The sequence below is a fragment of the Nyctereutes procyonoides genome, unplaced genomic scaffold, assembly GCF_905146905.1.
Source record: "Nyctereutes procyonoides isolate TBG_1078 unplaced genomic scaffold, NYPRO_anot_genome, whole genome shotgun sequence".
Taxonomy (NCBI): domain Eukaryota; kingdom Metazoa; phylum Chordata; class Mammalia; order Carnivora; family Canidae; genus Nyctereutes; species Nyctereutes procyonoides.
In genome coordinates this window covers 607148-633960 of record NW_026575135.1, presented here as the reverse complement: position 1 = coordinate 633960, position 26813 = coordinate 607148, and the positions used below count along the sequence as shown (strand labels likewise).

At 40.9% G+C, this 26813-nt stretch overlaps 1 protein-coding gene across 1 annotated transcript in view; it reads right to left on the bottom strand.

Annotated features, from left to right (window-relative positions):
* The window catches only part of MEGF9 (multiple EGF like domains 9), an 85640-nt gene that overhangs the window by 4463 nt on the left and 54364 nt on the right, over positions 1–26813 (bottom strand). Inside the window, exons 7-9 of the mRNA XM_055302194.1 lie at positions 12513–12652; positions 2705–2848; positions 1660–1929 (exon numbers count right to left, since the gene is read on the bottom strand). Of these exons, the coding sequence (XP_055158169.1) occupies positions 1660–1929; positions 2705–2848; positions 12513–12652 (554 nt within the window). The remainder of the gene's footprint in view (positions 1–1659; positions 1930–2704; positions 2849–12512; positions 12653–26813) is intronic.

The window sequence follows — 26813 nt, the reverse complement described above, 5'->3', positions numbered from 1 at the left end:
AATTTTTAAAGAAACACAGTGAAGGGAGTCAAGGCCTAGAAGCTAGATTATTACATCCATGGCTGTTCTCCAAAATGTAGGATATTAAAATCTTCGGGAAAATTCCAAAGTTGGGGTTTCCTATCCTTCTTGGCTCTCGGATAGATTCACACAGATTCCTGCAAAGGCAGTAAATACGTCACCACGGCATATAACGAGTGACTCCCGAATCACTCGGTTAAAAGTGACAGGGATAAAAATGCCATCATTTGAACTAAAGTAAGTTCAACATGTCGATGGCATCTCATGGAGGTGAAATTCTCTTCAAAGGTGGCAAAAACAGGATAAGAAAAATCGTATTTCTAGTTACTTTTGAAAAACACAATTTAAACGTCCAATATTGGTGGCGGCCAGGAGAAAACACGGCCCTCCTTTAGTCCTACGGGATCTATCCTCCTTTACACAGATCACAGCTGGTTTCATAATTAAAGTGCTAAGACCACACAGCTCAGGGGAGGTACCGAAGCCTTTGGCATCCAGGAGACCTGTGCGGCTACAGGCAAGTGAGTGACCCTTGTTAACACTGAGGCTCCTCATCTGTAAAACGGGAGGGATAACGCCTACTCTGCGGAGTTCCCGGGAGCCTCGTGTGAGACGGTGCGCCACGGCGCGTTACCACACGTAGTGCCCCCAGGGCTTGGCGCGTCAGAGGCACTCGATACAGTGGCTGCTGTTGTCACTGTAAGTCGTCACCACAGTCAGACACATTAATCTATCCCCCAAAGAGGCATGTTCTATGTTATCTAGTAACTGATAAGAAAAATCGTCACAGTCCTGTCAGCCAAGTAGGGGTGAAGCTTGCCTCCAGATAGGAAAGGGAACCGAGTGAAAGGATCCCCAGCCTAGGGACAGGGTCAGTCTGTTTAGCCTTGATCACAACAGAATAAGGATATCAAGAAAATGGCAGAGGAACGACACTTGCCACAGACCAATGGTCCATCGGCCCAGGATTCAGCATCGGTCAGAACGTCAAAGAGTGGTTTCTAGAAGAGCATGGTCTCATCACTTTGCGACCCGATAAAGCCTGAATATCCCCCTAACTCATGCTAAATTTCTAATCATTAATTTTTATCTAAACCTTTACTGACCTTTCCGGCAAGAAACATTTTTGCTACATTAATAACCTTTTCTTTTAAAAATCAAAAGGACTATTATCACTCTTTCCTCCACTGCACATGGAGGGAACTCGGCCCCAAAGTTAGGTAGGACAGATGCTACAGTGCAGTCTCGTTTCTCGGCTGGAACTTCTAACCAGATTACACGTCCCTACTTCCAAAGACCTTTGGTGGTCACTGGAAGTGATGAGAATATAGGAACCAAAGGATAAAAGAAATGATAGGACTTTTGAATTATTAACATAAAAGTGAAAATAGATGAAGAGAAAATGTGGGAACCCTGCAATGACTTTGTCGTGGGCCTCAGATTTCTGGAGTTGACTTTGGAGCAGCAGGAGAGCAGCAGGAATAGAAGGAGATCCCTTTAGGCAAATAGCTATCAAAATCTATTTCCAGAAAACTCCTCTGGTGGGATCGGAAGGTTTTATGAAGCTAATGGTAGCTGTTCTGAAATTTTCACTGCTAGGCTTAGATATTAAATGTACCACCTTAGGTGAAGCTTTACCTTTCTTGATGCAATTTCCCTCGAGGTCTCCCACATAGCCTTCTAGGCAGTTCTCACACCAAAACCCAGTGGTGTTATGGAGGCAGTTGATGCATTCACCACTCTCAGGCTTGCAGATCTTTGGAGTTGTAATTGGGTCCACGTGGCCATGACATTGGCACTTGGTACAGATGCTGTCAGAATTGTAATAGCCGTTTTCACACTTGTTGCAGTTCTGGCCTGTGTAGCCTTCTTTACACTGGACACATCTAGGTTCCAATTCATCTGATTCTGAAAGGGAGAGAATACCAAAGGAATTCAGTACAGTCTCAAGCTACAGTTAAAGATGCAAAACAGGGCAGCCCCGGTGGCCCAGCGGTTTAGCGTGATCCTGGAGTCCTGGGATCGAGTTCCACATCGGGCTCCCTGCGTGGAGCCTGCTGCTCCCTCTGCCTGGGTCTCTGCCGCTCCTCGCTCTCTCTCTCTCTCTCTATCTCTCTCTCTCTGTGTGTGTGTGTGTGTCTCTCATGAATAAATAAATAAAATCTTTAAAAAAAAAAAAAGATCCAAAACAAAACAACTACTGGTCCTCAAAATGGTTTTTAAACCCTCCCTACTATCTCCTCTCAAAGCAATTAATGATCTACACCTTATTTCTTAATTCATAATTGTCCAGTTCATTGTAACAATGATGGGGCCCTCCAGAGAATCTCTGTAGGTAGAGAACAAAAGAAATAGGCTTACATGAGGAATACGAATGATTGTAATGATGAGACACTCTTACATCATTTTTATTCCTTCTTTAGTCCTGAAAGATGGAATAAAATATGATTTTAACAAAAACTTCTTCATCTCTCCCTCCAGTCACTTCATATACATGTATTTGGATGTGGTTGCAAATCCCTAGAAAGAAAAACCTTTGCTGTTTTTCTAACTCCCTTTCACCTGCTCTCACCGTACTCTCACTCCTCTTTGCCCAGAACTTCATTCATCAACACACTTGATACCAATGATAACTGATGCCCTGGTTCCCCCCTCCGATGGAAGATTTAGAGAAAGGCCTCACCTATGACACAGCTGCCTGTAGACGTCACTGCTGAACAAGGACAGCGAAGGCATTCTTTCGTGGCGTCAGGACTCTGATAAAATCCCTCTTTGCAGTCTTCACAGTGATCCCCTTTGCTATTCTCCTGGCAGTTTAAACAAGCACCTAAAAGAAGCAAATTATTTTAAGGAGTTAAAGATGCGCTCTAAAAGCACAATAACTTCAAGTGAATCATACCATATTAACCAAAAGACCTTACGAGTTCACCAGGAGAAGTGAGCTGGCAGGAGTTCACTTTCCAGCCCATCTTATGTCTACGTTGGCCACGTCTGTGAGTTCTGTGTCCCCTGCTAGATTGTAAACTCTAGGGAAAGGCTGGGTACGTGAATAAAGTAGCAATAAGCCTGGGTTGATGGTTGACTACATACGGAAAGCGGGGCGACTATTTTCAAATTAAAAATAAAAACAATCTAAAGACCTATTTGAAAAAGTATGAATTATATACTACCTTCACAGTTGGGATACTACAGGTAAAGAAGTGAACTACACCTACATATATGAATATCCATAAATCTTGACAACATTGGGTGAAAAAAGCAAACTGCAGAATGATACAAAACAGATGGAGGAAACTTAATTATCTTGTAAAATTTAAAAGCCATACTAAACAATACTAAGCAAATGGATACATACATAGGATATATATACAGTAAAAATCAATGTGGACTGAGGGGGCATCAGCGAATTTTATGCTCTGCTTATCTCTGTGGAGGGAAGGAGAAGAAACAAGACTACGGAAAAAAAGAGAGGATTCCAACTGTATTTGAAATTTTCTATTTCAAATATTTAACTATATGTAATATGTTTAAGTATTAAGCAAAATACCAAAATGTTAGTATTTATTAATTCTAGGTGTAGCTACATTAGTATGTGTTATCTTATTCTCTGTACATTTTCATATTTAAAAAACCCAAGATAGGGCAGCCCGGGTGGCTCAGCGGTTTAGCACCTGCCTTTGGCCCAGGGCGTGATCCTGGGGCCCCAGGATCGAGTCCAGCATCGGGCTCCCTGCATGGAGCCTGCTTCTCCCTCTGCCTGTGTCTCTGCCTCTCTCTCTCTCTCTCTCTCTCTCTCTCTCTCTCTGCATATTCTCATGAATAAATAAAATCTTTTTTAAAAATTAAAAATTAAAGATTAAAAAACCCAAGATCAAGGTAAAAACAATCAATTAGTAGGGGCCCCTGGCTGACTCAGTTGGTGGAGTGTGCAACTCTATCTTGGAGTTGTGAGTTCAAGCCCCATGTTGGGTATAGAAGTTACTAATAAAAAATAAGTAAAACTAAAAAGAAAAAAAAAAACAAACAATTGGTAGAGGGGCACCTGGATGGCTCAGCGGTTTACGCTGCCTTCAGCCCAGGGTGTGACCCCGGGATCCTGGGATCGAGTCCTGCATCAGTCTCTCCTGCAGGGAGCCTGCTTCTCCCTCTGCCTGGGTCTCTGCCTCTGTGTGTCTCTCATGAATAAATAAATAACATCTTTTAAAAAGAAAAAAAAAAGGGTGAGGGAGAGACTGAGACTGTAAAATTAATTGGTCTGACAACTGGGGCATGATTTGAAAAACCAAAATAATGACAATGTTATTAACACACACAGCATATCTCAATTTTTAAGTCATTATAGCAGAATTCTCCCAAGCTTCATGAACTGATGGGGAAAGACAGGTTCACAGTGTATCACCTGAACACTTAACTTCGAACTAAATCACAATCTCATGCAAGCGTCGCTTTCCATCAATAATCAATAATTTTTTTAAAGATTTTAAGTAATCTCTAGGCCCAACATGGGGCTTGAACTCATGACCCCCCAAATCAAGAGTCGAATGCTCTTCTGAGCCAGCCAGGCGCCCCTAATCATAATTTTTTAAGGTCTGTTAGTGTCAGTGATACTTTTCACACACGTAACAAAGTAGCAGTGCATCCTCATACAGTGACACACACATTAGGTACTGATTTCTTTCCAGATCTTCTTATATCCTGATTGCTCTTTAGCTATGGAGCTTTGCGACAATAAAAATCGCTGAAAAATACATACCAAGAAACTGCAAACTGCAGACTTTGGCTCTACAAATAAGATAATCTTTTGTTAGTTTAGAGAGGGAGAGGGATGGGCAGAGGAAGAGAGAGACTCTCAAGCAGGCTCCACGTCCAGCAGGGAGCCACAGCCCTGAGATCGTGACTGAGCCTAAATCAAGAGTCTCAGACGCTTAACTGACTGAGCCACCCCGGCACCCCCAAAATAAGATGATCTTAACTGATAAAGTGTTCTCCAGTTTGGAAAATTCAAGACCTGCATTATGCGTAAAATCTGGCCACCTGGGCTCCCTCTATTAAAAATGTGCAGTGGAAATAATTTTTAAGAAAACAAGTTCTGATAAAGTCCTGAACTTTAAAAATACCTCAAAGAAGTCAATGGTCCTATAACAGAATATGGATGTTCGGGGAAAGATGCGTTCCAATAACATGCCATTTGCTTGTAATGTGGGAATAACAGGTCATATTGCTATTCTTATTTCAAAATGATAAATATACACATTGTTAATACTTTGCTTCTACAATGCTATTGGGCCTACATGCTTATTGTCTGCGGTTTTTAAGGTTTTATTTATTTATTCATAAGAGACACACAGAGAGGGGCAGAGACACAGGCAGAGGGAGAAGCAGGCTCCACGCAGGGAGCCCGACGTGGGACTCGATCCCGGGACCCCGGGGTCATGATTTGAGTTGAAGGCAGATGCTCAACTGCTGAACCACCCAGGTGCCCCATGTTTGGGGGCTTTTCACTATTTTAGATAAGATCTCAAGCCTTGGTGCTTATCACGCTATAATTCCATTCTCTTAAACTGTTTATATTAAAATGTGAATTTTTAAGAGAAATTATAAAATTCTTAATAAACATTCTTTCCAGAGTAATTTATTTCTATTCATTTTATGCCATACCTACAATGAGAAGTCAATGAGAAAAAAATGTAACCCTCTGTGGTAAACATGTTATCTCAAAAGGAAAGATGAAAACAAGTTTAATAATAAGACTCATTACACTGCTTCAAAAATAGCATGCATCTGGAAAACAGCCACAGAGGAAGAAAATTAATAAATTACAGACAGACATAAATACAGCAGAGTGATAACAATAGATGTGAGGGCAACAGACCTTTTGCTGTTTCTCCCCTCGCATTTTCACGTGTCCCCAGTACATATGTATCCTTTTTATTTTTATTGTCTTGATTTTTTTTTCCTGATTGTAAAACTAATACATCATAAACTCTATCACATGTGTATTATAAAAATATTTCCTGAACTCAAGCAAGTTTAAAACATTTCATGAGGGGGGATCCCTGGGTGGCTCAGCGGTTTCGCGCCTGCCTTTGGCCCGGGCGCGATCCTGGAGTCCTGGGATCGAGTCCCGCGTCGGGCTCCCGGCATGGAGCCTGCTTCTCCCTCTCCTCTGCCTGTGTCTCTGCCTCTCTCCCTCTCCCTCTATGTCTATCATAAATAAATAAAAATAAATTTAAAAAAAACATTTCATGAGAAACTCGGTGAAAATATTTTGATAACAACAGTAACGATCATAACCTTGCAGACGCACACGCAGGAGGAAGCGACGGCGTGAACCTGCCGTCCTACCGGCCGATAGCTCCTCTCCGCGAGGCAAGAGGGCGTAAGCAAACTGGCGCAGTATTAATGTCGGAGCGGAGCTCCACTCCCAGCTGAACCTCTTACCAGTGTGTGACCTTTGGGAAATAGCCTGAGTCTCACTTCTCTGATCTGTAAAGTTGGATCATTCTTGGCCTAATGATTTAATGTGAGCATTTCAAAGGGTGAAAAAGTATTCCGTAAGACAAATGTTTTCTCTTTATGTCCCAATTTCCTCATCTGTAAATTAAGAAGGCTGCATTAGATGAAATCTAAGTTCCCTTGAAATCTAAAAGTTGAGGGGCAGCCCTGGTGTGCAGCGGTTTAGCGCCGCCTTCAGCCCAGGACGTGATCCTGGAGACCCTGGATCGAGTCCCACGTCGGGCTTCCTGCACGGGGCCTGCTTCTCCCTCTGCCTGTGTCTCTGCCCCCCCCCCCGACCCCCCGTGTCTCTATGAATAAATAAAATCTACAGAAAAAATCTAAAAGTTGAGGGTCTTTCTTTTATGATAAATATATGTAAAAATTAGCTGAAGTTTAAGTTTATATATTGTGTCTGGAACCGCCCAAAATACAACAATTCCGCCTTAAAATTTACGTTCTCTTTGCTGAAAGATGACCAAAGGAGTGGATTATCTTAAAAAAAAAAAAAGAAGAAGAAGAAAGAAAAGAAAAAGGGGGACACCTGGGAGGCTCAGCAGTTGAGTGTGTGGTTTTGGCTCAGGTCATGACCCTGGGGTCCTGGGATCGAGTCCTGCCTTGGGCTCCCTGCATGGAGCCTGCTTCTCCCTCTGCCTGTGTCTCTGCCTCTCTCTCTGTGTGTCTCTCATGAGTAAATAAATAAAATCTTTAAAAAAAGAAAAAGGAATGAGTGTTTCCTGAAGATGATGTCATGCTCGCTGGCGAGGCAGCAGACCGATGTGGAAGGGTAACCAAGAACGCAACCAGGCAAAGAAAGGACCGTGGGGCTCTTTCCAACCAAATTCACTGACGCTTTGAAAACATAAATCGCCACCTGTAAAAGGCCTTGTCCTTATTTATGTTTCCATTTCATGGCTTACATATAGACCTTTCAGAAATAGAGCCACGTGCTCTGTTGTGGGAAGAAACGCCTGATCCTCTCTGCGGAGCGAACTTGAACCTGCCAAAAGGTGACAAGGGAGAGTAAGGGCGGAGGGAGGGCGGAGGGAGGGAGGGCGGAGGGAGGGCGGAGGGAGGGCGGAGGGAGGGAGGGCGGAGGGAGGGCGGAGGGAGGGCGGAGGGAGCGGGAGGGAGGGAGGGCGGAGGGAGGGGAGAGAGGGCGGAGAGAGGGCGGAGGGAGGGCGGGGAGAGAGGGAAGGAGGGAGGGCGGAGGGAGGGAGGGCGGAGGGAGGGCGGAGGGCGGGAGGGCGGAGGGCGGGAGGGCGGAGGGAGGGCGGAGGGAGGGCGGAGGGAGCGGGAGGGAGGGAGGGCGGAGGGAGGGGAGAGAGGGCGGAGGGAGGGGCGGAGGGAGGGCGGGGAGGGGAGAGGGAGGAGGGGAGGGGAGGGCGGAGGGAGGGGCGGAGGGAGGGCGGGAGGGAGGGGGGGAGCGGGAGGGAGGGGGGGGAGGGGGAGGGAGGGCGGAGGGAGGGAGCAGTGTGGGAGCCCTCCCAAGGGGGGCGCGCGAGCCGGTCCGGGGTGTCAGGACAAGAAGCAGGCGACCTGGTCTCACATTTGGAGAAGGTCAGTCTGGCCCGTGGCCCCTGGCCGTGGGGCGGCCGCGGGGTGAGAGGCGCGGAGGAGCCCGCGAGGGCGGCGGCCCCGGGTCGACAGGGCGCGTGCTGGGTGCTGGGCCCGGGGAGCCGGCGGCGGGCGGCGGGCGGCGGGCGGGCGGCCTCAGGCTCCAGGGGCCACAGGTGTCCCGGGGCCAGCCCGGGGCCTGCAGGCGAAGGCGTCCCACGCACGCGCCGCCGGACCTTTGGACGTGGGGATCAAGGGAGCAGAGGCGACCTGGTAGCACAGACAGAGCTGGCACTTCGAATCAAGTCCAGGGGACTGAATGCCATCGCTTCGGGACAGCACGAATGGAGAAGACAAACGTGAGATTTATTTATTCGTTTGGGAGCGAGCAAGCGCACACAGGCACGGGGCGGGGAGGGGGGGGGAGGGGGGGGCAAGAATCCTCAAGGTTCCCTGCTGAGCGTGGGGAACTGCCCGGGAGCCCATCCCAGGATCCTAAGATCATGACCTGAGCAAAAACCCAGAGTGGGACACTTAACTAACTGAGCCACCCAGGCGCCCAAGAGGAGCAAAAATAGATAGATCTCCTCAAAAAAAAAAAAAAAAAAGTGCACCTTGTGAATATAAAGCTCCAGTTCAAAAAATCAACGGTCCCCCACCTCCACTTTAAGATAAACACATACTCAATAAAGAAAATCTAAATAAGGAGAGTAGAAAGGAGAAAAAAGTCACAAGAAATAGGTCATTATGATTTTGAATGTATTTTTCCTTGAAATCTTTCCACATATATATATTTAAGTCTCGGTTTTCAAATGGTCTAAATATACAGCCAAGTCATTTCACGCCCTGCTTGTTTCACTCTCTCGTTGTTACATCCCGCTTTTTAAAACATTTTAATGACAACTTCAGCTGTAGTTGCCGTTTATGGATTATTTGTAATGAGCCAGGCACTGTAATTAAGGTTTTATACATATATTGCGCTGAATCACCACAACAACCCATTAGACAGTTACTGGCATTATCTGCATTTCTAGATGAAGAAATAGGCTACGTAATTCGGCCAAGGTAAAGTCAAGATTGCACTTGCCATGCTCTTAATCATGTGCTGCCCAGGTAACGTGATTTGCTTCATTCTCTGTTGACAGAAATAGGGTTGTCTGATTTTTAGAATTATAACTGCCACTTTAATAAGCCTCTTGGAGCGCAAAGCTTTTCGTGAATTTAGAATTATTTCCCCAGAATAGATTTCTGGAAACAGAATTGCTGGATCCAGGAGGTATTTTTAAGACTCTGATGCACACTGTGAAACTGTTTTCCAAAAATTTTCCCCCAATATATTCTATCACAAAAAGATCACTTTAAAATCTGCTCCCCCTAAAACACAAGGTACGGAAAAAGACCAGAAAAGGGAAACACAGGAACTGTGAAAATACAGTGAGTGGCCACCAGAGGGCAGCCGTATCACAGCGCTGTAGGCAAAATCTCCTCGGAGACAAAAGGAGAGGCTGAGTAGACGTTAAGCTTCCAGTTTAAATTAAGCATTTGCATCCCTTCGCGTTGAATTCCACTTTTCTTACATTTCCAGAGAAACCATTTATTTATCTTATTACTAGATGCTTTAGAAATTTTAACCACGGAAAGGTCTTTTGCCTTAAACTATCTCAAGCAAGGACAGGTTGGGATTTACTTGACATTAAAGACAAACCACCTCACTGCTACAAGGAAAACTAGCAGTGAGAGCCAGCAGTGCAGACCGCTTTCTCACTGTACAAGATCTGGGGAGAAAAAAAAATAAAAGATAAAAAATAAAAGATTTGGGGAGAAATGAAACTCAACTCAGTATGATGAAGCCTTCCCGTCCTTCACCAGGATTGAAATTTCCCTCTCCTTCGTGTGTTTTTCCATTCATTGTTCATTTACCTAACAAACATTTCGTGAGTACTGACTGGGTGCCAAGCTCCAAGCTAGGGGCTGTGTACGATGATGAACAATGATATTGCCCCTACCCTCATGAGCAAGCCACACATGACTCATAATCACAAATAAATATATAAACGATGCTACGTGCTGTGACACAAATACAACTGCATATGACAGTGTATAATTGGGGACCGTCATTCAGTTTGGAGGATCAGGAACTGCTTTCTAATGTAATAAACTTTAATTGAAGGCCAGAAGGAAAAATAATGATTGAATAAGGCAAGGGGACTAGCGTGGGGTAGAGGTATATGAAAGGTCATGTGTGTGGACCATAGGACAAGGGAACACAGCTTGTCTCTGGAACAGAAGCCAGTATGACTTCATCACAGGCAGTAGAGAAAAAGAAGAGCATGAGAGAGAACCAGTAAGTAGCCAGGGACCAGATGCCATAACAGAAAAAAACCCACAATCTTTCCTAAATCAATCTGTTTCACCATGGACTAGAGGAGTAAAACAAAGAATTTCCAATTCTTTTCAAGGTACTTTGAATTTCAAATATTCTGCTACTCTGCTTTCATAAAAAACACTTGCACTTGTCAGACTAGTTTGTCCTGATGTTTCTGTTGGGGAGAAAAAAAAGATTCCCAAGGAAGGATTTCTAATCCGTACATTTAAGAAAACCGACCATCGGCAGAGGTCATTGTCTTTAGTTTTTAATAGTCTGCTTCAATATGGTTTTCTTTGTTGTAAACTGCCTGGGGTATGCTGAGCTTTCAGAATCGGTGGGCTGATGTCTTTTACCAGTTTAGAAAATTCGTGGCCATTTTCTCTTCAAATTTTGTTTTTTTTTTTTTTAATTTTTATTTATTTATGATAGTCACAGAGAGAGAGAGAGAGAGGCAGAGACACAGGCAGAGGGAGAAGCAGGCTCCACGCACCGGGAGCCCGACGTGGGATTCGATCCCGGGTCTCCAGGATCGCGCCCTGGGCCAAAGGCAGGCGCCAAACCGCTGCGCCACCCAGGGATCCCCAAATTTTGCTTTTTTTTTTAAGATTTTATTTATTTATTCATGAGAGACAGAGAGAGAGAGAGAGAGAGAGAGAGAGAGAGGCAGAGACACAGGCAGAGGGAGAAGCAGGCTCCATGCAGGGAGCCCGACATGGGACTTGATCCTGGGACTCCAGGATCAGGCCCTGGGCTGAAGATAGCACTAAACTGCTGAGCCCCCCGGGCTGCCCTCAAATTTTGCTTCTGCCTCAATCTCTTTCCCCTCCTTTCTTTCTGAGTCTCCGATTACATTTATGTTCATCTTCTTGGCTCTGTGTCCCACATGTCTTTCCTGCTCTCTTCTTTCCATTGCATTTTTTTCTCTGTGCTTCAGTTGGAGATTTTTAACTGAGCTGTATTCAAGTCTACTCACCTTGTCTTCGCTGTGAATAATCTTTTGTTAGATCTATGCAATGAGTTATTCATTTCAGATGTTGTATTTTTCAGTTCTAGGCTGACCTTTTGCTTTTTTCTAAATTCCAATTCCCTTGAAATTTGCCTCTTTTTTTACCTATTTTCTGGGTTTTCCTCTATTTTCTTAAAGCATCAATTTTAGTCATTTTAAAGGCATTGTTTGCTAATAACTAACATCTGGATAATCTGTGGGTCTGCTTTCATTGTTTCTTTTTTCTCTTTATTATTGGTCACATTTCCGCTCTTCAGCATTGTCTAGTGTTTCTGATCCTATGCCAGACACAGTGTATAAAAGAACCAGAGATGACTTCTCTTTTCTCTGTTGGCAGGTATAATGAGAGAAATCACCTCAATCCAATTCAAAATTGAGATGGGTTGAAGATGGACTGCAATTTTAGCATGAGCCAGTCCAACTACGGTTCATCACTATTTCTTGGTCATGGCCCTCTAACGCTTCTGACTGAGAGCCTAGCATCCCTGAGACTCCTCAGCCCTGAGAGACTACAACAGATTCGGTACTGCCCTTTGGTGGTTTCAGCCCAGATCCCACTCCACACCCTTCAGAACGTGGCAGTATCTCGAGAGAGATGGTGGTGTATGGTAGCAGAGCTTCTCTTTCTGAGGTTTTGTCTCCTAAGCACCAGAAGACTGAGAGACTTCTTTATTCCTTTGGGGCCGCTCTCATTTCTTACATAATCAGCTAATGTCCTGTGAGAAAACTGGCCTTGTGTTTAGGGCTCCTCTAGTTTCCAATCCATCATACAAGTCCCAAACAACTGCCAAAAACTCTTCTTGTATCTCTTTCCTCCAGACAAATTCCTTTGTTTGGGCCAAATCTGTTCCTTAGCCTATGACTAGAATCAGCAAATGTCCCGTGGAAATAAAATGTCTGGTGATCATTCACTTAACTTAGGCAGAGTTCTAGCCTTTCTGGAGGGTATTTTAGTTCATATAGGCTTCTTTGCTTCCATAGCTCTCCAACCAAAAAACATAATTTTTGAAATGTATGAAAAGAACTATGGCCTAATGACGTAACAAAGTCAAGGAAAGTGTGTACCTGTGAGGACATCACAACTGGCAGACCGATTATTACACTGGCAGGGCAAGCAGCCGCTCTCACTAAAGCCATAATATCCATCTTGGCATCGATCACATGGAGAGCCGGTGACACCCGCTTTGCACTGGCATTTCCCAGAACTGCAAATAAAAGCAAAGACAACAAACAAAAGTAAATGAGTCTGAAAGTTTTGTTGCTTCACATCCCATCATAGATGATCTTAATGTAGAAATAGTTTCAACTAGATTCTAATCACAAAAATCATTTTGAGTTTTTTTTTTAATTAGGAGTTGAATAACTTCATGACTATATACATTCAATTGACATACTAACATGAATCATTTGTGACAATTTAATCCGCTGCATTTAGGTGGTTTAAAATGATTAATAAAGGAGCCATGGAGAACATAAGTCCCCAGTGCTTAGAAATCTTTGTTTACTGAGCAGTGGGGCATAGAAGTAGCAGCACTGCTACAGCTCATTCCTGGATTGTTCCACAGTTCCATCAGCACCCACTCTACCCAGCATGGAGAAAAGAAGAAACTCCTAGTCTTCACCCAACCTAGCTTCTGGCTGAAGAATATGAAGGCCAAGATTTTTTTTTTTAAGATTTTATTTATTTGAGAGCGAGAGAGAGAGCAAGCAAGTGAGCACGAGTGCAGAAGCAGGGAGAGGGGCAGAAGGGAGGCCCCTGTTGAGCCTGAGACGGGGGCTCTAGCCCAGGACCCCAGGAATACAACCCCAGCTGAAAGCAGAGCCATCCAGGTCCCCAAAAACCAAGATCTTAATGAATGTGTCAATTAATATCCATTTACATGCTGAAAATGACATACTTTTCTACTTTAGGTTTGGCTATATTAAAATCCTATTTCTGGCAATTAAACTGGAATCCACAGTTAAGTAAATATGATTGTAAGGGGGACCTCTATTGTTTTCTGGATTAAATCCATATAAAATTCTAGATTGTCAACCAAAAATGAAATCTAAAATCTAATGTAAGAAAAATAAGGGTGCCTGGCTAGCTCCGTCAGTAGAGTGTGTGATCTCAGGGTTGTAAGTTCGAGTCCATGTTGAATATAGAGATTACTTAAAAATAAAATCTTAAAAAAAATAAATAAAAAAAACAAAATCTTTAAAAAGAAAGAAACAGAGAAAAATGCTTTATCTAACAATGTGACTCTTCTTTATATGTTCATTCTGAACCTGAAATTTTTAGACTTTGTCTGAGCATTTCTCGGCACCAGCATATTGGATGGGAGACGATTTAAGGTAAAACTGCCTTTCGATATAATATTTTTAGAGATTTAGCTACTGATAATGAGCCCTCATGGGATTGTTAATTTCAGTTCAAGAACCCAAGCTCAAATTATTAATACTTACAGAGTTCTTACACATAGCAGTTAAAGTAATCCCCTACTAATTCCCATATTCCCATTTCTGTATTATAAACACAAGTTCCAAATTTGAGAGTTACTGACTTTTCAACTGAACTCTGCAGAACAGAAATAAAGCAACTTTCAACCATGTGCATTCTACTTGTAGTATACAAACCTAAGGGTTTTTTTTTTTTTAAATTTAAGATTTGCCTTTATTTTTTATGAGCATCCCCTGGGGTAAATAATGAGGTTTTCATCCTCCGTCCCTAAAAACTCTTTTGAGCAGCTAGAGTCAAAGTTTACTTTTTCTCCCACTTACAGTTCTCTGTGCTATCCCAGGCTATGCCAAAAAGGAGTAGAAAAGTAGAAAAACAGTTCTACATGGAATATTTTTAGGGTTTTACTCAAATAAAACCAGTCCAGAAGGGAAAGGAAGCCAGGCTTATGTAAATAATATATACTTTACATATTTCAAAGTCTTGTATCCTGAGATACAAGTTCTATGTATTCATAGAACTCTCTGTTCCTATCTTAAAGCTGTCCAGTGTATTAGGTTATGCAGTTGCTTGATTAACAAGTAGTTTTAGAGAAAATGTAAAACAGAGGCATCTGAAAGCAGGAGTGCTGCTGCAGACGACAATGATAAAAATAACGAGCCATCACTGATTGAGGGCCTATGTCACATAGGCCTGGAATATAGATATGTTCTCTAATCCTCAAAATAAACCCTACTAGGTAAAGTCCTGATCCTTGTTTTACTATTGAGGGAAATCAGAGAGGCTAGTTATTGTCCACACCTAGTAAGTCAGGCTGATTTATACAAAGCAAGACTTTTCCTGCTGTATCATGGTACCTACCACTCCCTAAGTCTGAATCGAAATTTGCACAAGAAATTTGCACACCAAACAACTTGATACCTACTTGGGTATCGAGCTTCATTCTGTAGATTCCAATCACCACAATTCACCATTTATTTAGGTTTTTCACCCCAGTAAGCTGTTTCTGCCTTGCCCAAAATAAACTCCACCTAAGAAAAGTGTTCTCTTTTCTTACTGCCAGTAAATTTCAGGTCTTCCTTAACAAAAGCTAAGAATTCTCATTGCTTGAAGAGAAACTGCAGCCTAGCAAGTCCGAGGTTCCTAGACATGCAAGCCCAAACACTGTGATGCTTTTTAAAGCTTAGTTACAATTTGTACTGATCATAGTGAAGAAGATGAGCCTTGATTTTAAAATGCAACAGAAATACACATTATCAAGTGTGTCTCTTAAGTAATTTCACGAAAGGAAAGAAAAGAAAGAAAGAAAGAGAGAGAGAGAGAGAGAGAAAGAAAGAAAGAAAGAAAGAAAGAAAGAAAGAAAGAAAGAAAGAAAGAAAGAAACCCAACACACACGTGTTTACACAAGACCATCCCAAGGTACTCAAAGATCTAGCAAAGTAAATCTGTATTCATCAAATATGAAGTTCAAGAATATGTTATTACTCAACAAGAAGGAACGAGTCAATCCAAGTCTATTTATAAAGGATATAATTGCCTTCCAAAGAACTGATAACATTTTATTAGCTGACTTCCAAGGCTTTAAAAATGTTAATCAAAATATGCTTGCTCCTCATTTCTCTATAGACAAATTATTCGGTAAACAGAAGAATAAACAGTCACTTTAAATGACAGTGTTTGCTGAACTCACCAACCTATAAGAAAATGATATTATCTTGGAATACCTAATCACTTCATAATATCCCATAATCATAATATAGTAAGTGTTCTCAAAGTAGTTGCTATCCCTGTAAGTGGACTTTCCCTTCATAATTCTGCTCTGCATATTCAAAAGACTGATTTAAGCAGGCGTCTCTCTCCCTGGAGAATATGTTCCTTAGTTGTTGAAGTTAAAAAAAAAAAAAAAACACACACACACACAACAAAGAAAACCCCATGAGTGGCTTTATGAATCCCAATAAAGTGATTGACTGGTCTAGATACCGTGCTTCACTTTTCCTGGGTAGATTTTAAAACAAGAAAGGAGGTGCTTTCTCTCTCTCTCTCTCTCTCTCTCTCTCTCTCTCTCTCTCTTTTTTAAATATAGAAGAGAGTGGGAAAGTTTGTTGTGAGACTGCGCTGGTAGTGCTTTCCATGTTACTCATGGCCCAGCGCCAATTTCTGCATGTATAAGAATTAAATCACTCAGCAAATATAAAGCTCTCCCTGTGTGACTTCTTTTACAGAATAAAGTCTCTACAACACCCCCTTTCATAGTCTCCCTCTGTTAAAGACTATTGAATGCTTTTTGAAGCAAAGGTCAACGATATAAATGCAATGAAATCAAAGAAGGGGTGGGGGTGGTGGGGTGGTGGGGAAAGTCGTGTTAACAGACCACTCATGCTTATCCATAGATTTGAAATGAAAGAACCCATAGCTTTGTATCTGGAAAATATTGGCATAGAACTAGATTTTGAACAGACGTCAGAAATCTATACTACTGAGTTAAACTAACAAGGAATTTAAGATAGAAATTGCTCATCTGGTGTCACTTTTTATAGACATGAGTTAGCTACTAGTAAAGTACTAATATAGTGTGGAGAATTATATCAGAAAGAAGAATACAGAGTTATTTATAAAGAAAGCACAAGCATTGTGCAACTAAGCCATACCAAGTATAACTAAGTATATACTATACATTTTTTAATTTTCCCAAATAGGATTCTCAGATTTTCTTAGGGTTTCAAGTGCTTAGTTATAGAATTTATCACACTCATAAGTGTGTAAGCCACTATTACACGGTTTGAACACTTAAAAATAATCCTTAAAGGGCACTTGGCTGGCTCGGTCAGAAGAGCATGTGACTCTTGATCCTGGGGTCATGAGTTCAAGCCCCATGTTGGATGTAGAGATTACTTAAATAAATAAAACTTTTAAAAAAATCTCTCTTAAAACATGAATAATATATTTTCTGACATGAATTCATTAATTTTTCAAAAGGGAATTCGGTAGTATATCACATTTCAAGATTTGGTACGTGTTTGTGTCATGCAAGTACTAACCAAAATGTCTTCTTAAAGGTTCTGTTCTGTTTAAGATGAGTAGATGGAGCATCTCCAGAATTTCCATTATTTTATAACAGTATTGACTAGAGTGGGAAGGGTGGAACACAGGGAGGAAGGTATCAGGGTCTATGGAAAATTCATAGCCTAAGGAGACAGAGCTTGGTTCATGTTCCAGCTCTGCTAGTAACGAGCTGGGACCACGGGCTTTTATTCTGTCTTAGACTCAGTATTCTCATTTGTAAAATGAAGACGATTATACCAAACTTTGTAGGGTTACTGTGAGAATTAAAGATGACATACCCAGGGTACTCAGCATAGCATCCGGCATGTAATCAATACTCAAGAATAAAAGAATTATGAAGATGATGCCAGTAATCCTAGATCCTGAATTTTTTCTGAAAATTATAGGAAAATGGTCTGGACTCTCTAACAGACAAAGGCAGACAAGGCTTTTATTTACTTTTAAAACTCTGTTAACAAACCTAGAAAAATTGCAATAATTTATGGGGTAATTGTTAGTTTGGAGCCAAAAGGCGGCTAGGAAAAGAACATTATGAAAACCTGGTAGAAATGATTTGGGGAAAGAAAATTCTAAAATTGAGAAGGGAGGGGTGCCTGGGTGGCTCAGTCGGTTAAGGCATCTGATTTTGGCTGGGGTCTTGATCCCTGTGTTGGGCGCCCTGCTCAGTGGGGACTCTGCTGGTACCCCCTCCCTTTGCCCTTCCCCCCACTCATGCTCCTGAGGGCGCTCTCTCTCTCTCTCTCTCTCTCTCTCTCTCTCAAATGAATGAATAAAATCTTTTTAAAATTTTTTAAAAAATGATAAAATCGAGAGGGAAAAGGATTTCAAAAGCCTATATAAGGTGGGACCTGAACCAACGAGATCTGATGTGTTTTTATACAAACTAGCTAATTGATTAAATTTTTAAAAGATTTTATTTATTCATTTACTAGAGACACAAAGAGAGACACAGGCAGAGGGATAAGCAGGCTCCCTGCAGGGAGCCCCATGTGGGACTCGATCCCCGCCCCCCCCCCATCCCTGGGGTCACACCCTCAGCCCAAAGGCAGATGCTCAACCGCTGAGCCTAATGACGTAATTTTTTCTAAATTGTCAAATGTCTTAGTATGTTTTATGTTATCAAAAACATTGTTTTCTTCCTAAGAGTTGTAAGTGACATGTGCATGGCATATCCTTAGATACTGTTATCAATATGAACTTAAGAAGTCATAGAGTAACTAAAAAGATATAGTTCTAATTAGAGGAAATTCATTTATTTATGGTTATTCAGAAGCCTTGCTTTTTCCTCCTTCTTCCTCACACAGTTCACATATTGGCACTCTGACATGGAAAGAACAAGAAACAGAAAAAATGGATAATTAGAGGTATCAATTTTCTTCTTCTATCTTTAAGAGCAAAAAACAATTTAGTGTAGGGGCGCCTGGGTGGCTCAGTCAGTTAAGCCTCTGCCTTCTGCTCAGGTCATGATCGCAGGGTCCTGGGATCCAGCCCCCAAAGCCCCCCTGCTCAGTGGGGAGCCTACTTCTCTCCCTCTCCCTCTGCTGCTATTTCCCTCTCTCTCTCAAATAAATGAAAATCTTCTTAAAAAATAAAATAAAAACAATTTAGTGCAGAAACAGAACTACTAGTTAAAACACTATGAAATTAACAGAAAATTTCTGATTATAAGTTCTCTCAATATATTAAAAATAACATTAAGAGGAATCTGGAAAAAGGTTTTCTAACTAGAAAAAAGTTTTACATGGGAAAACAAAGAAAATGAAAAGTTATTTGCAATACTTCATGTTTGTGTCATGGCTGTGAAAGGTAATAAAAATAGTTTCTCCTTTTGGTTATGAAAGAAACTCAATAATTAGACATTTTGGCAAAAGATCATCTGCATTAAGCATTCCTCTGTCTTTCTACCATGGAAAAAGACCATTATGCAATGAGCAAAGCTCCTTTGCTGGAGGAAAAAAAAAAAAGATAGCTTTATTGTTGAAAACATTGGGCTATTATACTAAACATTCCTTGTATTTTTGTGGGCAAATAGTCTAAAATATTCTTAGAGAAAATCCATATTCAGACAGAAATTCTTAACACTCAGAAAGGGTATTGCCTAAGTGCAAAAATATTTTCTGATAGCCGATCTTACCAAAATCAAATTTAAAAGCTAATTTGAAAAGTCAGAAATAAAACTTAAAGGCAAAAAAAAAAAAAAGTGTCATGCTTCCAGAGCCATAACTTGAGAAGGTTTAACTCAATTCAATTAGGAAAATTATTTCTTATTTCCTTCACTTTTTGTAATGGAATAAATACAGCCCTAAGAATACTCAAACCCACACAATTACTCCATTATTTGATAGAGATTTCTTCTTTTTAAAAGTCATTTTGAAAAGAGAAAATAGAAAAAGCATCATCTTCCTGAAAAGACGATGCTTCTCAAATACATTACCACTGTACTCCTTTGTAACCATTTGTAAAAGGTCTGCTTCATGAAAGGGTAATTTTAAAAAATTCTTTTTTAATTGGAGTTCCAGTTAGTTAACATACAGTGTAATATTAGTTTCAGGTACAGAATTTAGTGATCCAACACTTCATACAACACCCGTGCTCCTCCCAAGCGCCCTCCTTAATACTCATCGCCTGTTCCACTCCCTCCCCTCCGGCAACCAGCACTTTGTTCTCTATAGTTAAGAGTCTGATTCTTGGTTTGCCTCTTTTTTTCTCCCTTGGCTCATTTGTTTTGTTTCTTAAATTCCACACATGAGTGAAATCATGGGGTATTTGTCTTTCTCCGACTGACTCACCTCACTTAGCATTATACTCTAGCTCCATCTGTGTCGTTACAAACGGCAGGATTTCATTCTTTATGATGGCTGAGCAATATTCCATACATTTGTGTGTGTGTGTGTGTGTGTGTGTGTGTAAATGTGTGTACACCACACACATCTCCTTTATCCATTTATCAATCAACGGATACTTGGGCTGTTTCCATAATTTGGCTGTTGTGGGTAATGCTGCTGCAAACATCAGGATGCATGCATCCCTTTGAATTAGTATTTTTGTATTCTCTGGGTAAATACCAAAGTAATTACTGGATTATAAGGTAGTTCTATTTTTAATTTTTTTGAGGGAACTCCATATTGTTTTCCAGAGTGGCTACTCTAGTGCACATTCTTTCTCCACATCCTTGCCAATACCTGTTATTTCTTGTGTTGTTGATTTTAGCCATTCTGACAGGTAAGAGGTGACAACTTATTGTAGTTTTGATGTGTACTTCCCTAATGAGTGATGTTGAGCATCTTTTCATGTGTCTGGTGGCCATCTGTATGTCTTCCTTGGAAAAATGTACATTCATGTCTTCTGCCCATTTTTAAATTGGATTTGTCTTTTGGGTGTTGACTTTTATACATTCTTTATGTATTTTGGATACCAACCTGAAAGGGTAATCATTAACACTTGGTCTGTGTACACGCTGTGTTCCAAAAATTAACTTAACTTGTAGTACCTAGAGTTTAGGATTCATTTTCTCACAGAAATGACAGCATAAATGGTGCCTTGGTTTCCAGATGAGTAAACAAAAACCTGTTTAATTCAAAATATTGATACTAACAGTGCTAAGGACCAAGTCTTTATACACAAGTCCTAAGCTTTTGATTTCTAAACCTTGTAGGGAATGAAGTAGTCAGGGGGCAATGCTAAAATTACTGAGTTCCAACTGTGAGACTACAAAGTGCATGGCACACGGTTTATATATGCATGAGTTATGTTCATTCTTACCATAATTCTATGACACTCGTAAGTATCAACTGTGCCACTTTCTAGCTGTTTGTTGAACAAATTAAGTTTTCACATCTGAAAGATAAGAATCTCTTATCAAATGATTGTGAAAACTAGTTAGAACTATATATTTAAGTGCCAAATATTAGTAGCTCTCTATACGGTCAAATTGGGGATAGTCAACATCTCCAAGCAATGGAGCTTCCATGACATGAGCTGACTCAATTTTCAAGGTCACACACCTAGAGGGAGATCAGAATCAGAACCCAAGTTTTCTGCCAACTAATACCTGTTCTTTTTCTCTCCCTCTCCTCTATGTTATAGATTAACTCTGTGTACTTAATGAAAGCAAGACAGAAGAAAAGTCTGTTTTGTTTAACCCCAATTTTCTATTATGACCTTGCTAAAAAAGCCTCTTTAGCTTAAAAAATCCTCACATAAACAAAGAACAGAGACTGGAATGCCTCAGATAAGCCTACTTGTTATTACTTCTGGTTTTCTTCTGCATATAAGCTGACCTTAGATTTTTCGGGGCAACATACTGTTCACTAGATCAGTGCTTCGGATTGCTAGGCCTTATCTCAGAATTTCTGATTCAGTTGGTCTGGGATTGGGCGCAAGAATTTGCATTTCTAACCAATTCTTAGGTTATGCTGATATTGGTCTGGGGGTGGGTCTTGAAGAATCACTGTACTAGATTAACTATAAAAATGTCACTATACTGACTTCACTCTACTTTTCATGTTCCTAGACCTGACTGGTAAAGTTACTTCGTACCCAACTCTGAGCTTAGTGTTTACCCCTTAATTTGGTATCAATTCTGACCTAAGAAGAGGGCACTCAAAGCAATCACCCTTAGTGAACTGTCATTAAGTTTCATTCCCTACTAGTTTTTTTTTTTTTTTTTTTTTTTACCTTAGTCCCTCGTATTCTCAATGGCTGGATTACAACTATTGTCCCTAATTTCTTGATGCCTCCCTCCTGGTCCTAGTGGTTCTGCATCCCCAATTTCCACCCCAATGAGTAGGTTCATAAACTTGCTTTCAGATCTCTCATATGTCAAATATCTGCCATTTAAGCCCCAGAAAGTCAAGTAGACTCAACTTTGATATTTATAATGTCCTATTCCTGCCTTTCAAATGATTCTCTATAGATGCTCTCAATACTTCATGCTGCCTTTTTCTATACAATACTTCTTTGTACCCCAGATCTGACTTCTAGATTTAGGTCTCCATCGGCCACTCCTTATGCCGATGAATCATGCTCACCCATACCTAGACCTATACTTGCACTGAGACTCACACTGCCATATCTTATCTTGCCCATTCTATTTTAGGGTACAGTGGGGAGAGCCTTGGAGTCAGAGAGACCCGGGCTCAAATATAAGCTCTGCCACTTATTAATTACGCCATATTCCTAAGTAACTCAGCTTCTAAGAGCAAGATAGCCAAGTTGCTCTGAGAAGCCAGAGGTTATATGTGTAAAACATCAAGAATAGAGGTTTAGGGCAGCCCGGGTGGCTCAGCGGTTTAGCACTGCCTTCAGTCCAAGGCGTGATCCTGGAGACCCAGGATCGAGTCCCACGTCGGGCTCCCTGCATGGACCCTGCTTCTCCCTCTGCCTGGGTCTCTGCCTCTCTCTGTGTGTCTCATGAGTAAATAAATAAAATCTTAAAAAAAAACAACAACACATGGACTATATCATACCACAGAATTCATTTAATATGTAAAAACCCATAATAATGGAATTGATAATTTTTTAATTAGCCCTATATACTTTGAATATCAAAATAATCATGGCTAAAGCTCTTATAGCCTTTTTATAGGAAATCTAGAGAAACTTCAAGATCTCTCTCTGGGATTGCAAATTTAGATATTTTGAGTGGAAGTCAAATCCAAGGAGAAAAAAAGATGAATAGTCCCATATTTCCTCTACCCTCTAGGAAACATATTTCTAGCTATAAAAAAAAAAAACCCTCTGAGATGGAACAAGTCATGCTGATTTAATTTTCTTTCAGGGGACACAGGGGAAGACAAAGCCTTCTCTGTGGGAACAAGCATCCTTCTATTTCAGCCTAAGTCTACTAGCATAAGGTTTAGAAGCTCTTCTTTTAAAACTTTAGAGAAAAAATATATTTAAAACATTAAAACGGGCTATGAATTTGATTATATATTCTAACCTCAATGTCATACATCTCAAGTGGCAGATCTTCATGCAAGCAAAGTTAATTTCCTTACTCTGATTCCTCTTCTGGACCTAGGGTTAAGAATTATCACTACGACCAACTAACTATGCCTTCATCACAAGACAATTATACTATCCGATTCCTTTGACTGCTCTAAATAACAATTCTATTAACTTTTTACTTGTATACAATATTAGATTTTTTTTTAAAAAGTGTAAAGATGGTACAGAGGGTTCTTGTTATACTATTTACCCAACTTCCCCTAAGGTTAATTTCTTATATAACCATGGTATATTCATCAAAACTGAAAATTAATATTGCTATAATACTGTTAACTGTACTCTAACATTATCAGGTTCCCTAATTTTTATATTAATGTCCCTTTTCTGTGCCAGGAACCAATGTGAGATATCACCTTATATTTGTTTACTGGTCATGTCTCCTCAGCCTCCTCCAATCTGACAGTTTCTTGGTTTTTCCTTGTCTTTTATAACCTTGAAGGTTTTGAAGAGTACTGGTTATTTTCTAAAATGTTCCTCAATTTGGGTTTGTCTGATGTCTTGTCATAATTTGACTGAGATTATGAATTTTAGTGAAGACTATCACAGAGCTAACACGCCTTTCTCATTCACTGCATCATATTAGGGGGTACATGACTTCTTGCTGATGATGTTATCTTGGGCACTCAAATGACAAGCTTCCGTGCTAGGAATCTATACGGTAGCTAAACTTAGGATGGTTACCAGGCTTATTGATAAAACAAGCAGAGGTTCAGCCACTCCATAAACACTCAAAAAATAAAAGAAAGGGAGTATAGTCAGAGGGGTATTGGTTTGAGCCTATTTCTGCCACTACTAGTTGTCTATTTTGGAGCAAATTACTCAAGTCTGTTTCTTCTTCTGTAAAATGAGACTCCTAGCACTTCAGTTGTTATTTGATCCTTACAAGTTAGCACATATAAAGCATTTAGCCGGGCACAGAGCAAACATTCAATAAATGTCAATGCTGTTCATTCTGGGGTTCATGGTGGTAGTAATAATGTTACTATTATTTGCCAACCTGTGAGGTATTTTCATCTGAGAAAGAAGTCAATTTTTAGAACAGAAAAACACGATGTGTTTACAAGATTTTTACACTTCTTATGTGTAGTGAGATCTCCTATCCAAGAGATGCTTAACTGGAGATTAAACTGTGGTTTCTTTCTTCTTCAGCAAGAGAAGTTTCCGATTGCTTTGCCCTTTGGACAGGGGTAGAAAATAATCTTGAAGCACATTCTCCCGGCTGGGTGAAGAATCTCTTGTTTAGGCTTCTCTTAGTTGTGTTAAGTACGGAGTGAACAGGCCCCACTGTCCTAAGAGAAAGGCTTAGCAAGAACTTTTTTAAAAGATTTGTATTTATTTATTTATTTGAGAGAGAGGGCATGAGCAAGGGGAGCAGCAGAGGAGAGGGGAAGTAAGCTCCCCACTGAGCAGGGAGCCCAATGCAGGACAAGAGATCATGCCCTGAGCCAAAGGCAGATGCTTAAGCAGACTGAGCCACTCAGGCACCCCTAGCAACAACTTTTTTTATCGGGGAAAGAGGGGGATTTGGGGTTAAGTGAAACATTCTACAAAATGTCCTCAACTGGAACTCTTGGAGCCAGCTCGCACACTAGGACACAGCTGCATGTATAAACCGAAGGAGCTGATTGTTAAGACCTAGAACTCTGGAACCCTAATTAAGAGCATCCTTGAAAGAACTTGGCACTGAGGAGTGGGCTCATCCTCCCTCAAAGAATCACTGCTGCCTCTTCAAGGATCTGGACCAGTGAAAGCACCACTATGGTAGTGAGCAAGCCTCGTCGGTCAGGCTGTTCAACCTGGCCATGCCCTACAGGAATGAGAGACAGTAACGGCAGTGAACTGTTCAGAGTCATGTTCCCTTGACACTCAGCATCAGAGGACTAACTCCTAGAGTCACTGGAAAATGAGTAATTAATTGTTGGAGAATGGGTTGCCTCAAAGGGAAACAGGTTGCTATTGAGGCATGAGTGCCAGGGTAAGTAGCTGGAAAAATAAAAGAGGTTTATGCCTATATCTGAACCTTGTTTGTGGAAAAGTCTGTCATTTATATAACCATTCAACTTCCCCCATATCTATTATATTCGCTACCCCCACAGGCCTCTCTACAAAGATTAATAGTTTTTTAAAGTCTCAAAAGGTAAAGGGCCCTTGGATTTATTTTTGGCAACACAGAAAGAACATGCATGTGGGGACCCTGCTTGACACTCAGCAGCAAGGCTCAGCGGGGAATCTAAATTCCATGCAATGCAGCGGGTGGCAGCAACCACTGAAGCATGTAGGGAAGCAGATTCGGTCTCTGCGGCCTGCAACAAAGGGAGAAGGGGAACACAGGCATTGAGTGTGGGCCTGAGAAGCAACCCTGGGACTGAGCGAGTCCTTAAATTCAACAGAGAAATACAAACCACGTTTAGATCTGTGCAGTTGTGCAAAAGTCAGAGCTTGGTAGAGAATTATGCACAGAAACCCTGCTATCACGGGGCATATGACCATTTTCACTATCGTCCACTCTCATTATTCTCCCTGTTGTCCCTAATTATTACCCTAAATTTGGCCCTCACCGGTTATCATTCTGCCTCTAATCCCCCCCTGCTTATATCCATCCACTCTACTACTGCTAGGACACGGTGCCGATATTATTTCTGCTTAAAGACTGCTTCATGAATAAAAGCCAAATCATTTATCTGGCCCTGGAGGCCCTCTGTGACCTGACCCCAACAGGACTTGCCAGATTTATCTCCTCCGCCCCCACCTCCCTTCCACCTTACATCCTGTGTAAGCACATCTCTGGGACATTAATCTTGCTCTTTCCTGTTCTATAACATCCTTTCCCACCTTGTTCACTTCTGTAAGCCTAATCCTTTCCTATCTTCGAAACTGAGGTCAAAACCTATTTCTTCAATGAAATCACTTCAATGAGATCTCCCAGATTCTTCATCCCCTTAACATTTTATCTTTATAGTTTATGATGTCAGCCAATTTGTACTTCACATTATAAATATTTATATACATTTTTTTAGTGTCCTTACCCGACCAGATGCTCCTTTGGGATAAGACCCATTGTCTTATTAATCTTCTATTCCCCACAAGGTCTATTCAAATATCCTGCACATAGTTTGTTAACTAAATAAATACCTTGATACCAAATACCACAATTTATATGAACATGATTATTTGTATTATTGGCATATATACAACTACATATTTGGAGGAGTCTCTCAGCAGAAGCAAAATAAATGACCTTTTAATATCATCACTAACAAAAGTTTAACTTTAAAATATTTCTTTAAAAACCCCAAACTGGCATAAAAGTGGCTTAATAAAATAAACAAGTAGAAGAACCTGCAACATGGCTTAGGGAAAGGACCATGTTTGATCAACAGCAACTATATCAATTCACTGTGACATGTTGATGTTCTCAAAGGTCACCAATAACTAGAAGAAAGATGTGGGTTTTTTTTTTTCATTCATTTGACTACAGCTGTTATCTAGTTAATAATTAGAAGACCAGGAGGACAGAGCATGTCCTGTATCGAATGGAGGATTTAAGATTGAAGCGTACTGAAAAACACAGAGCCATCTAAACTGTGGCCATCTAAACATACATTATTTATACTTAATGCACTTGGTGCCTTTTTCTGAATAAGTCCTTGTCTGGCCATTTATTAATGTTCAAATTATAGTCTAATTTATTTTACATGAACTTAACATGATACTTGGTGTAATGTGTTTAAAGTATCTTCTAACACAAACCATCGGTACTGTACGAACATTTATTGAAACAAAGTAATCACACTAGGATAAAGGCTGAGATCAATTACTTGCTTTTGACTAAGATGGCTACCTTTTAAAATTCT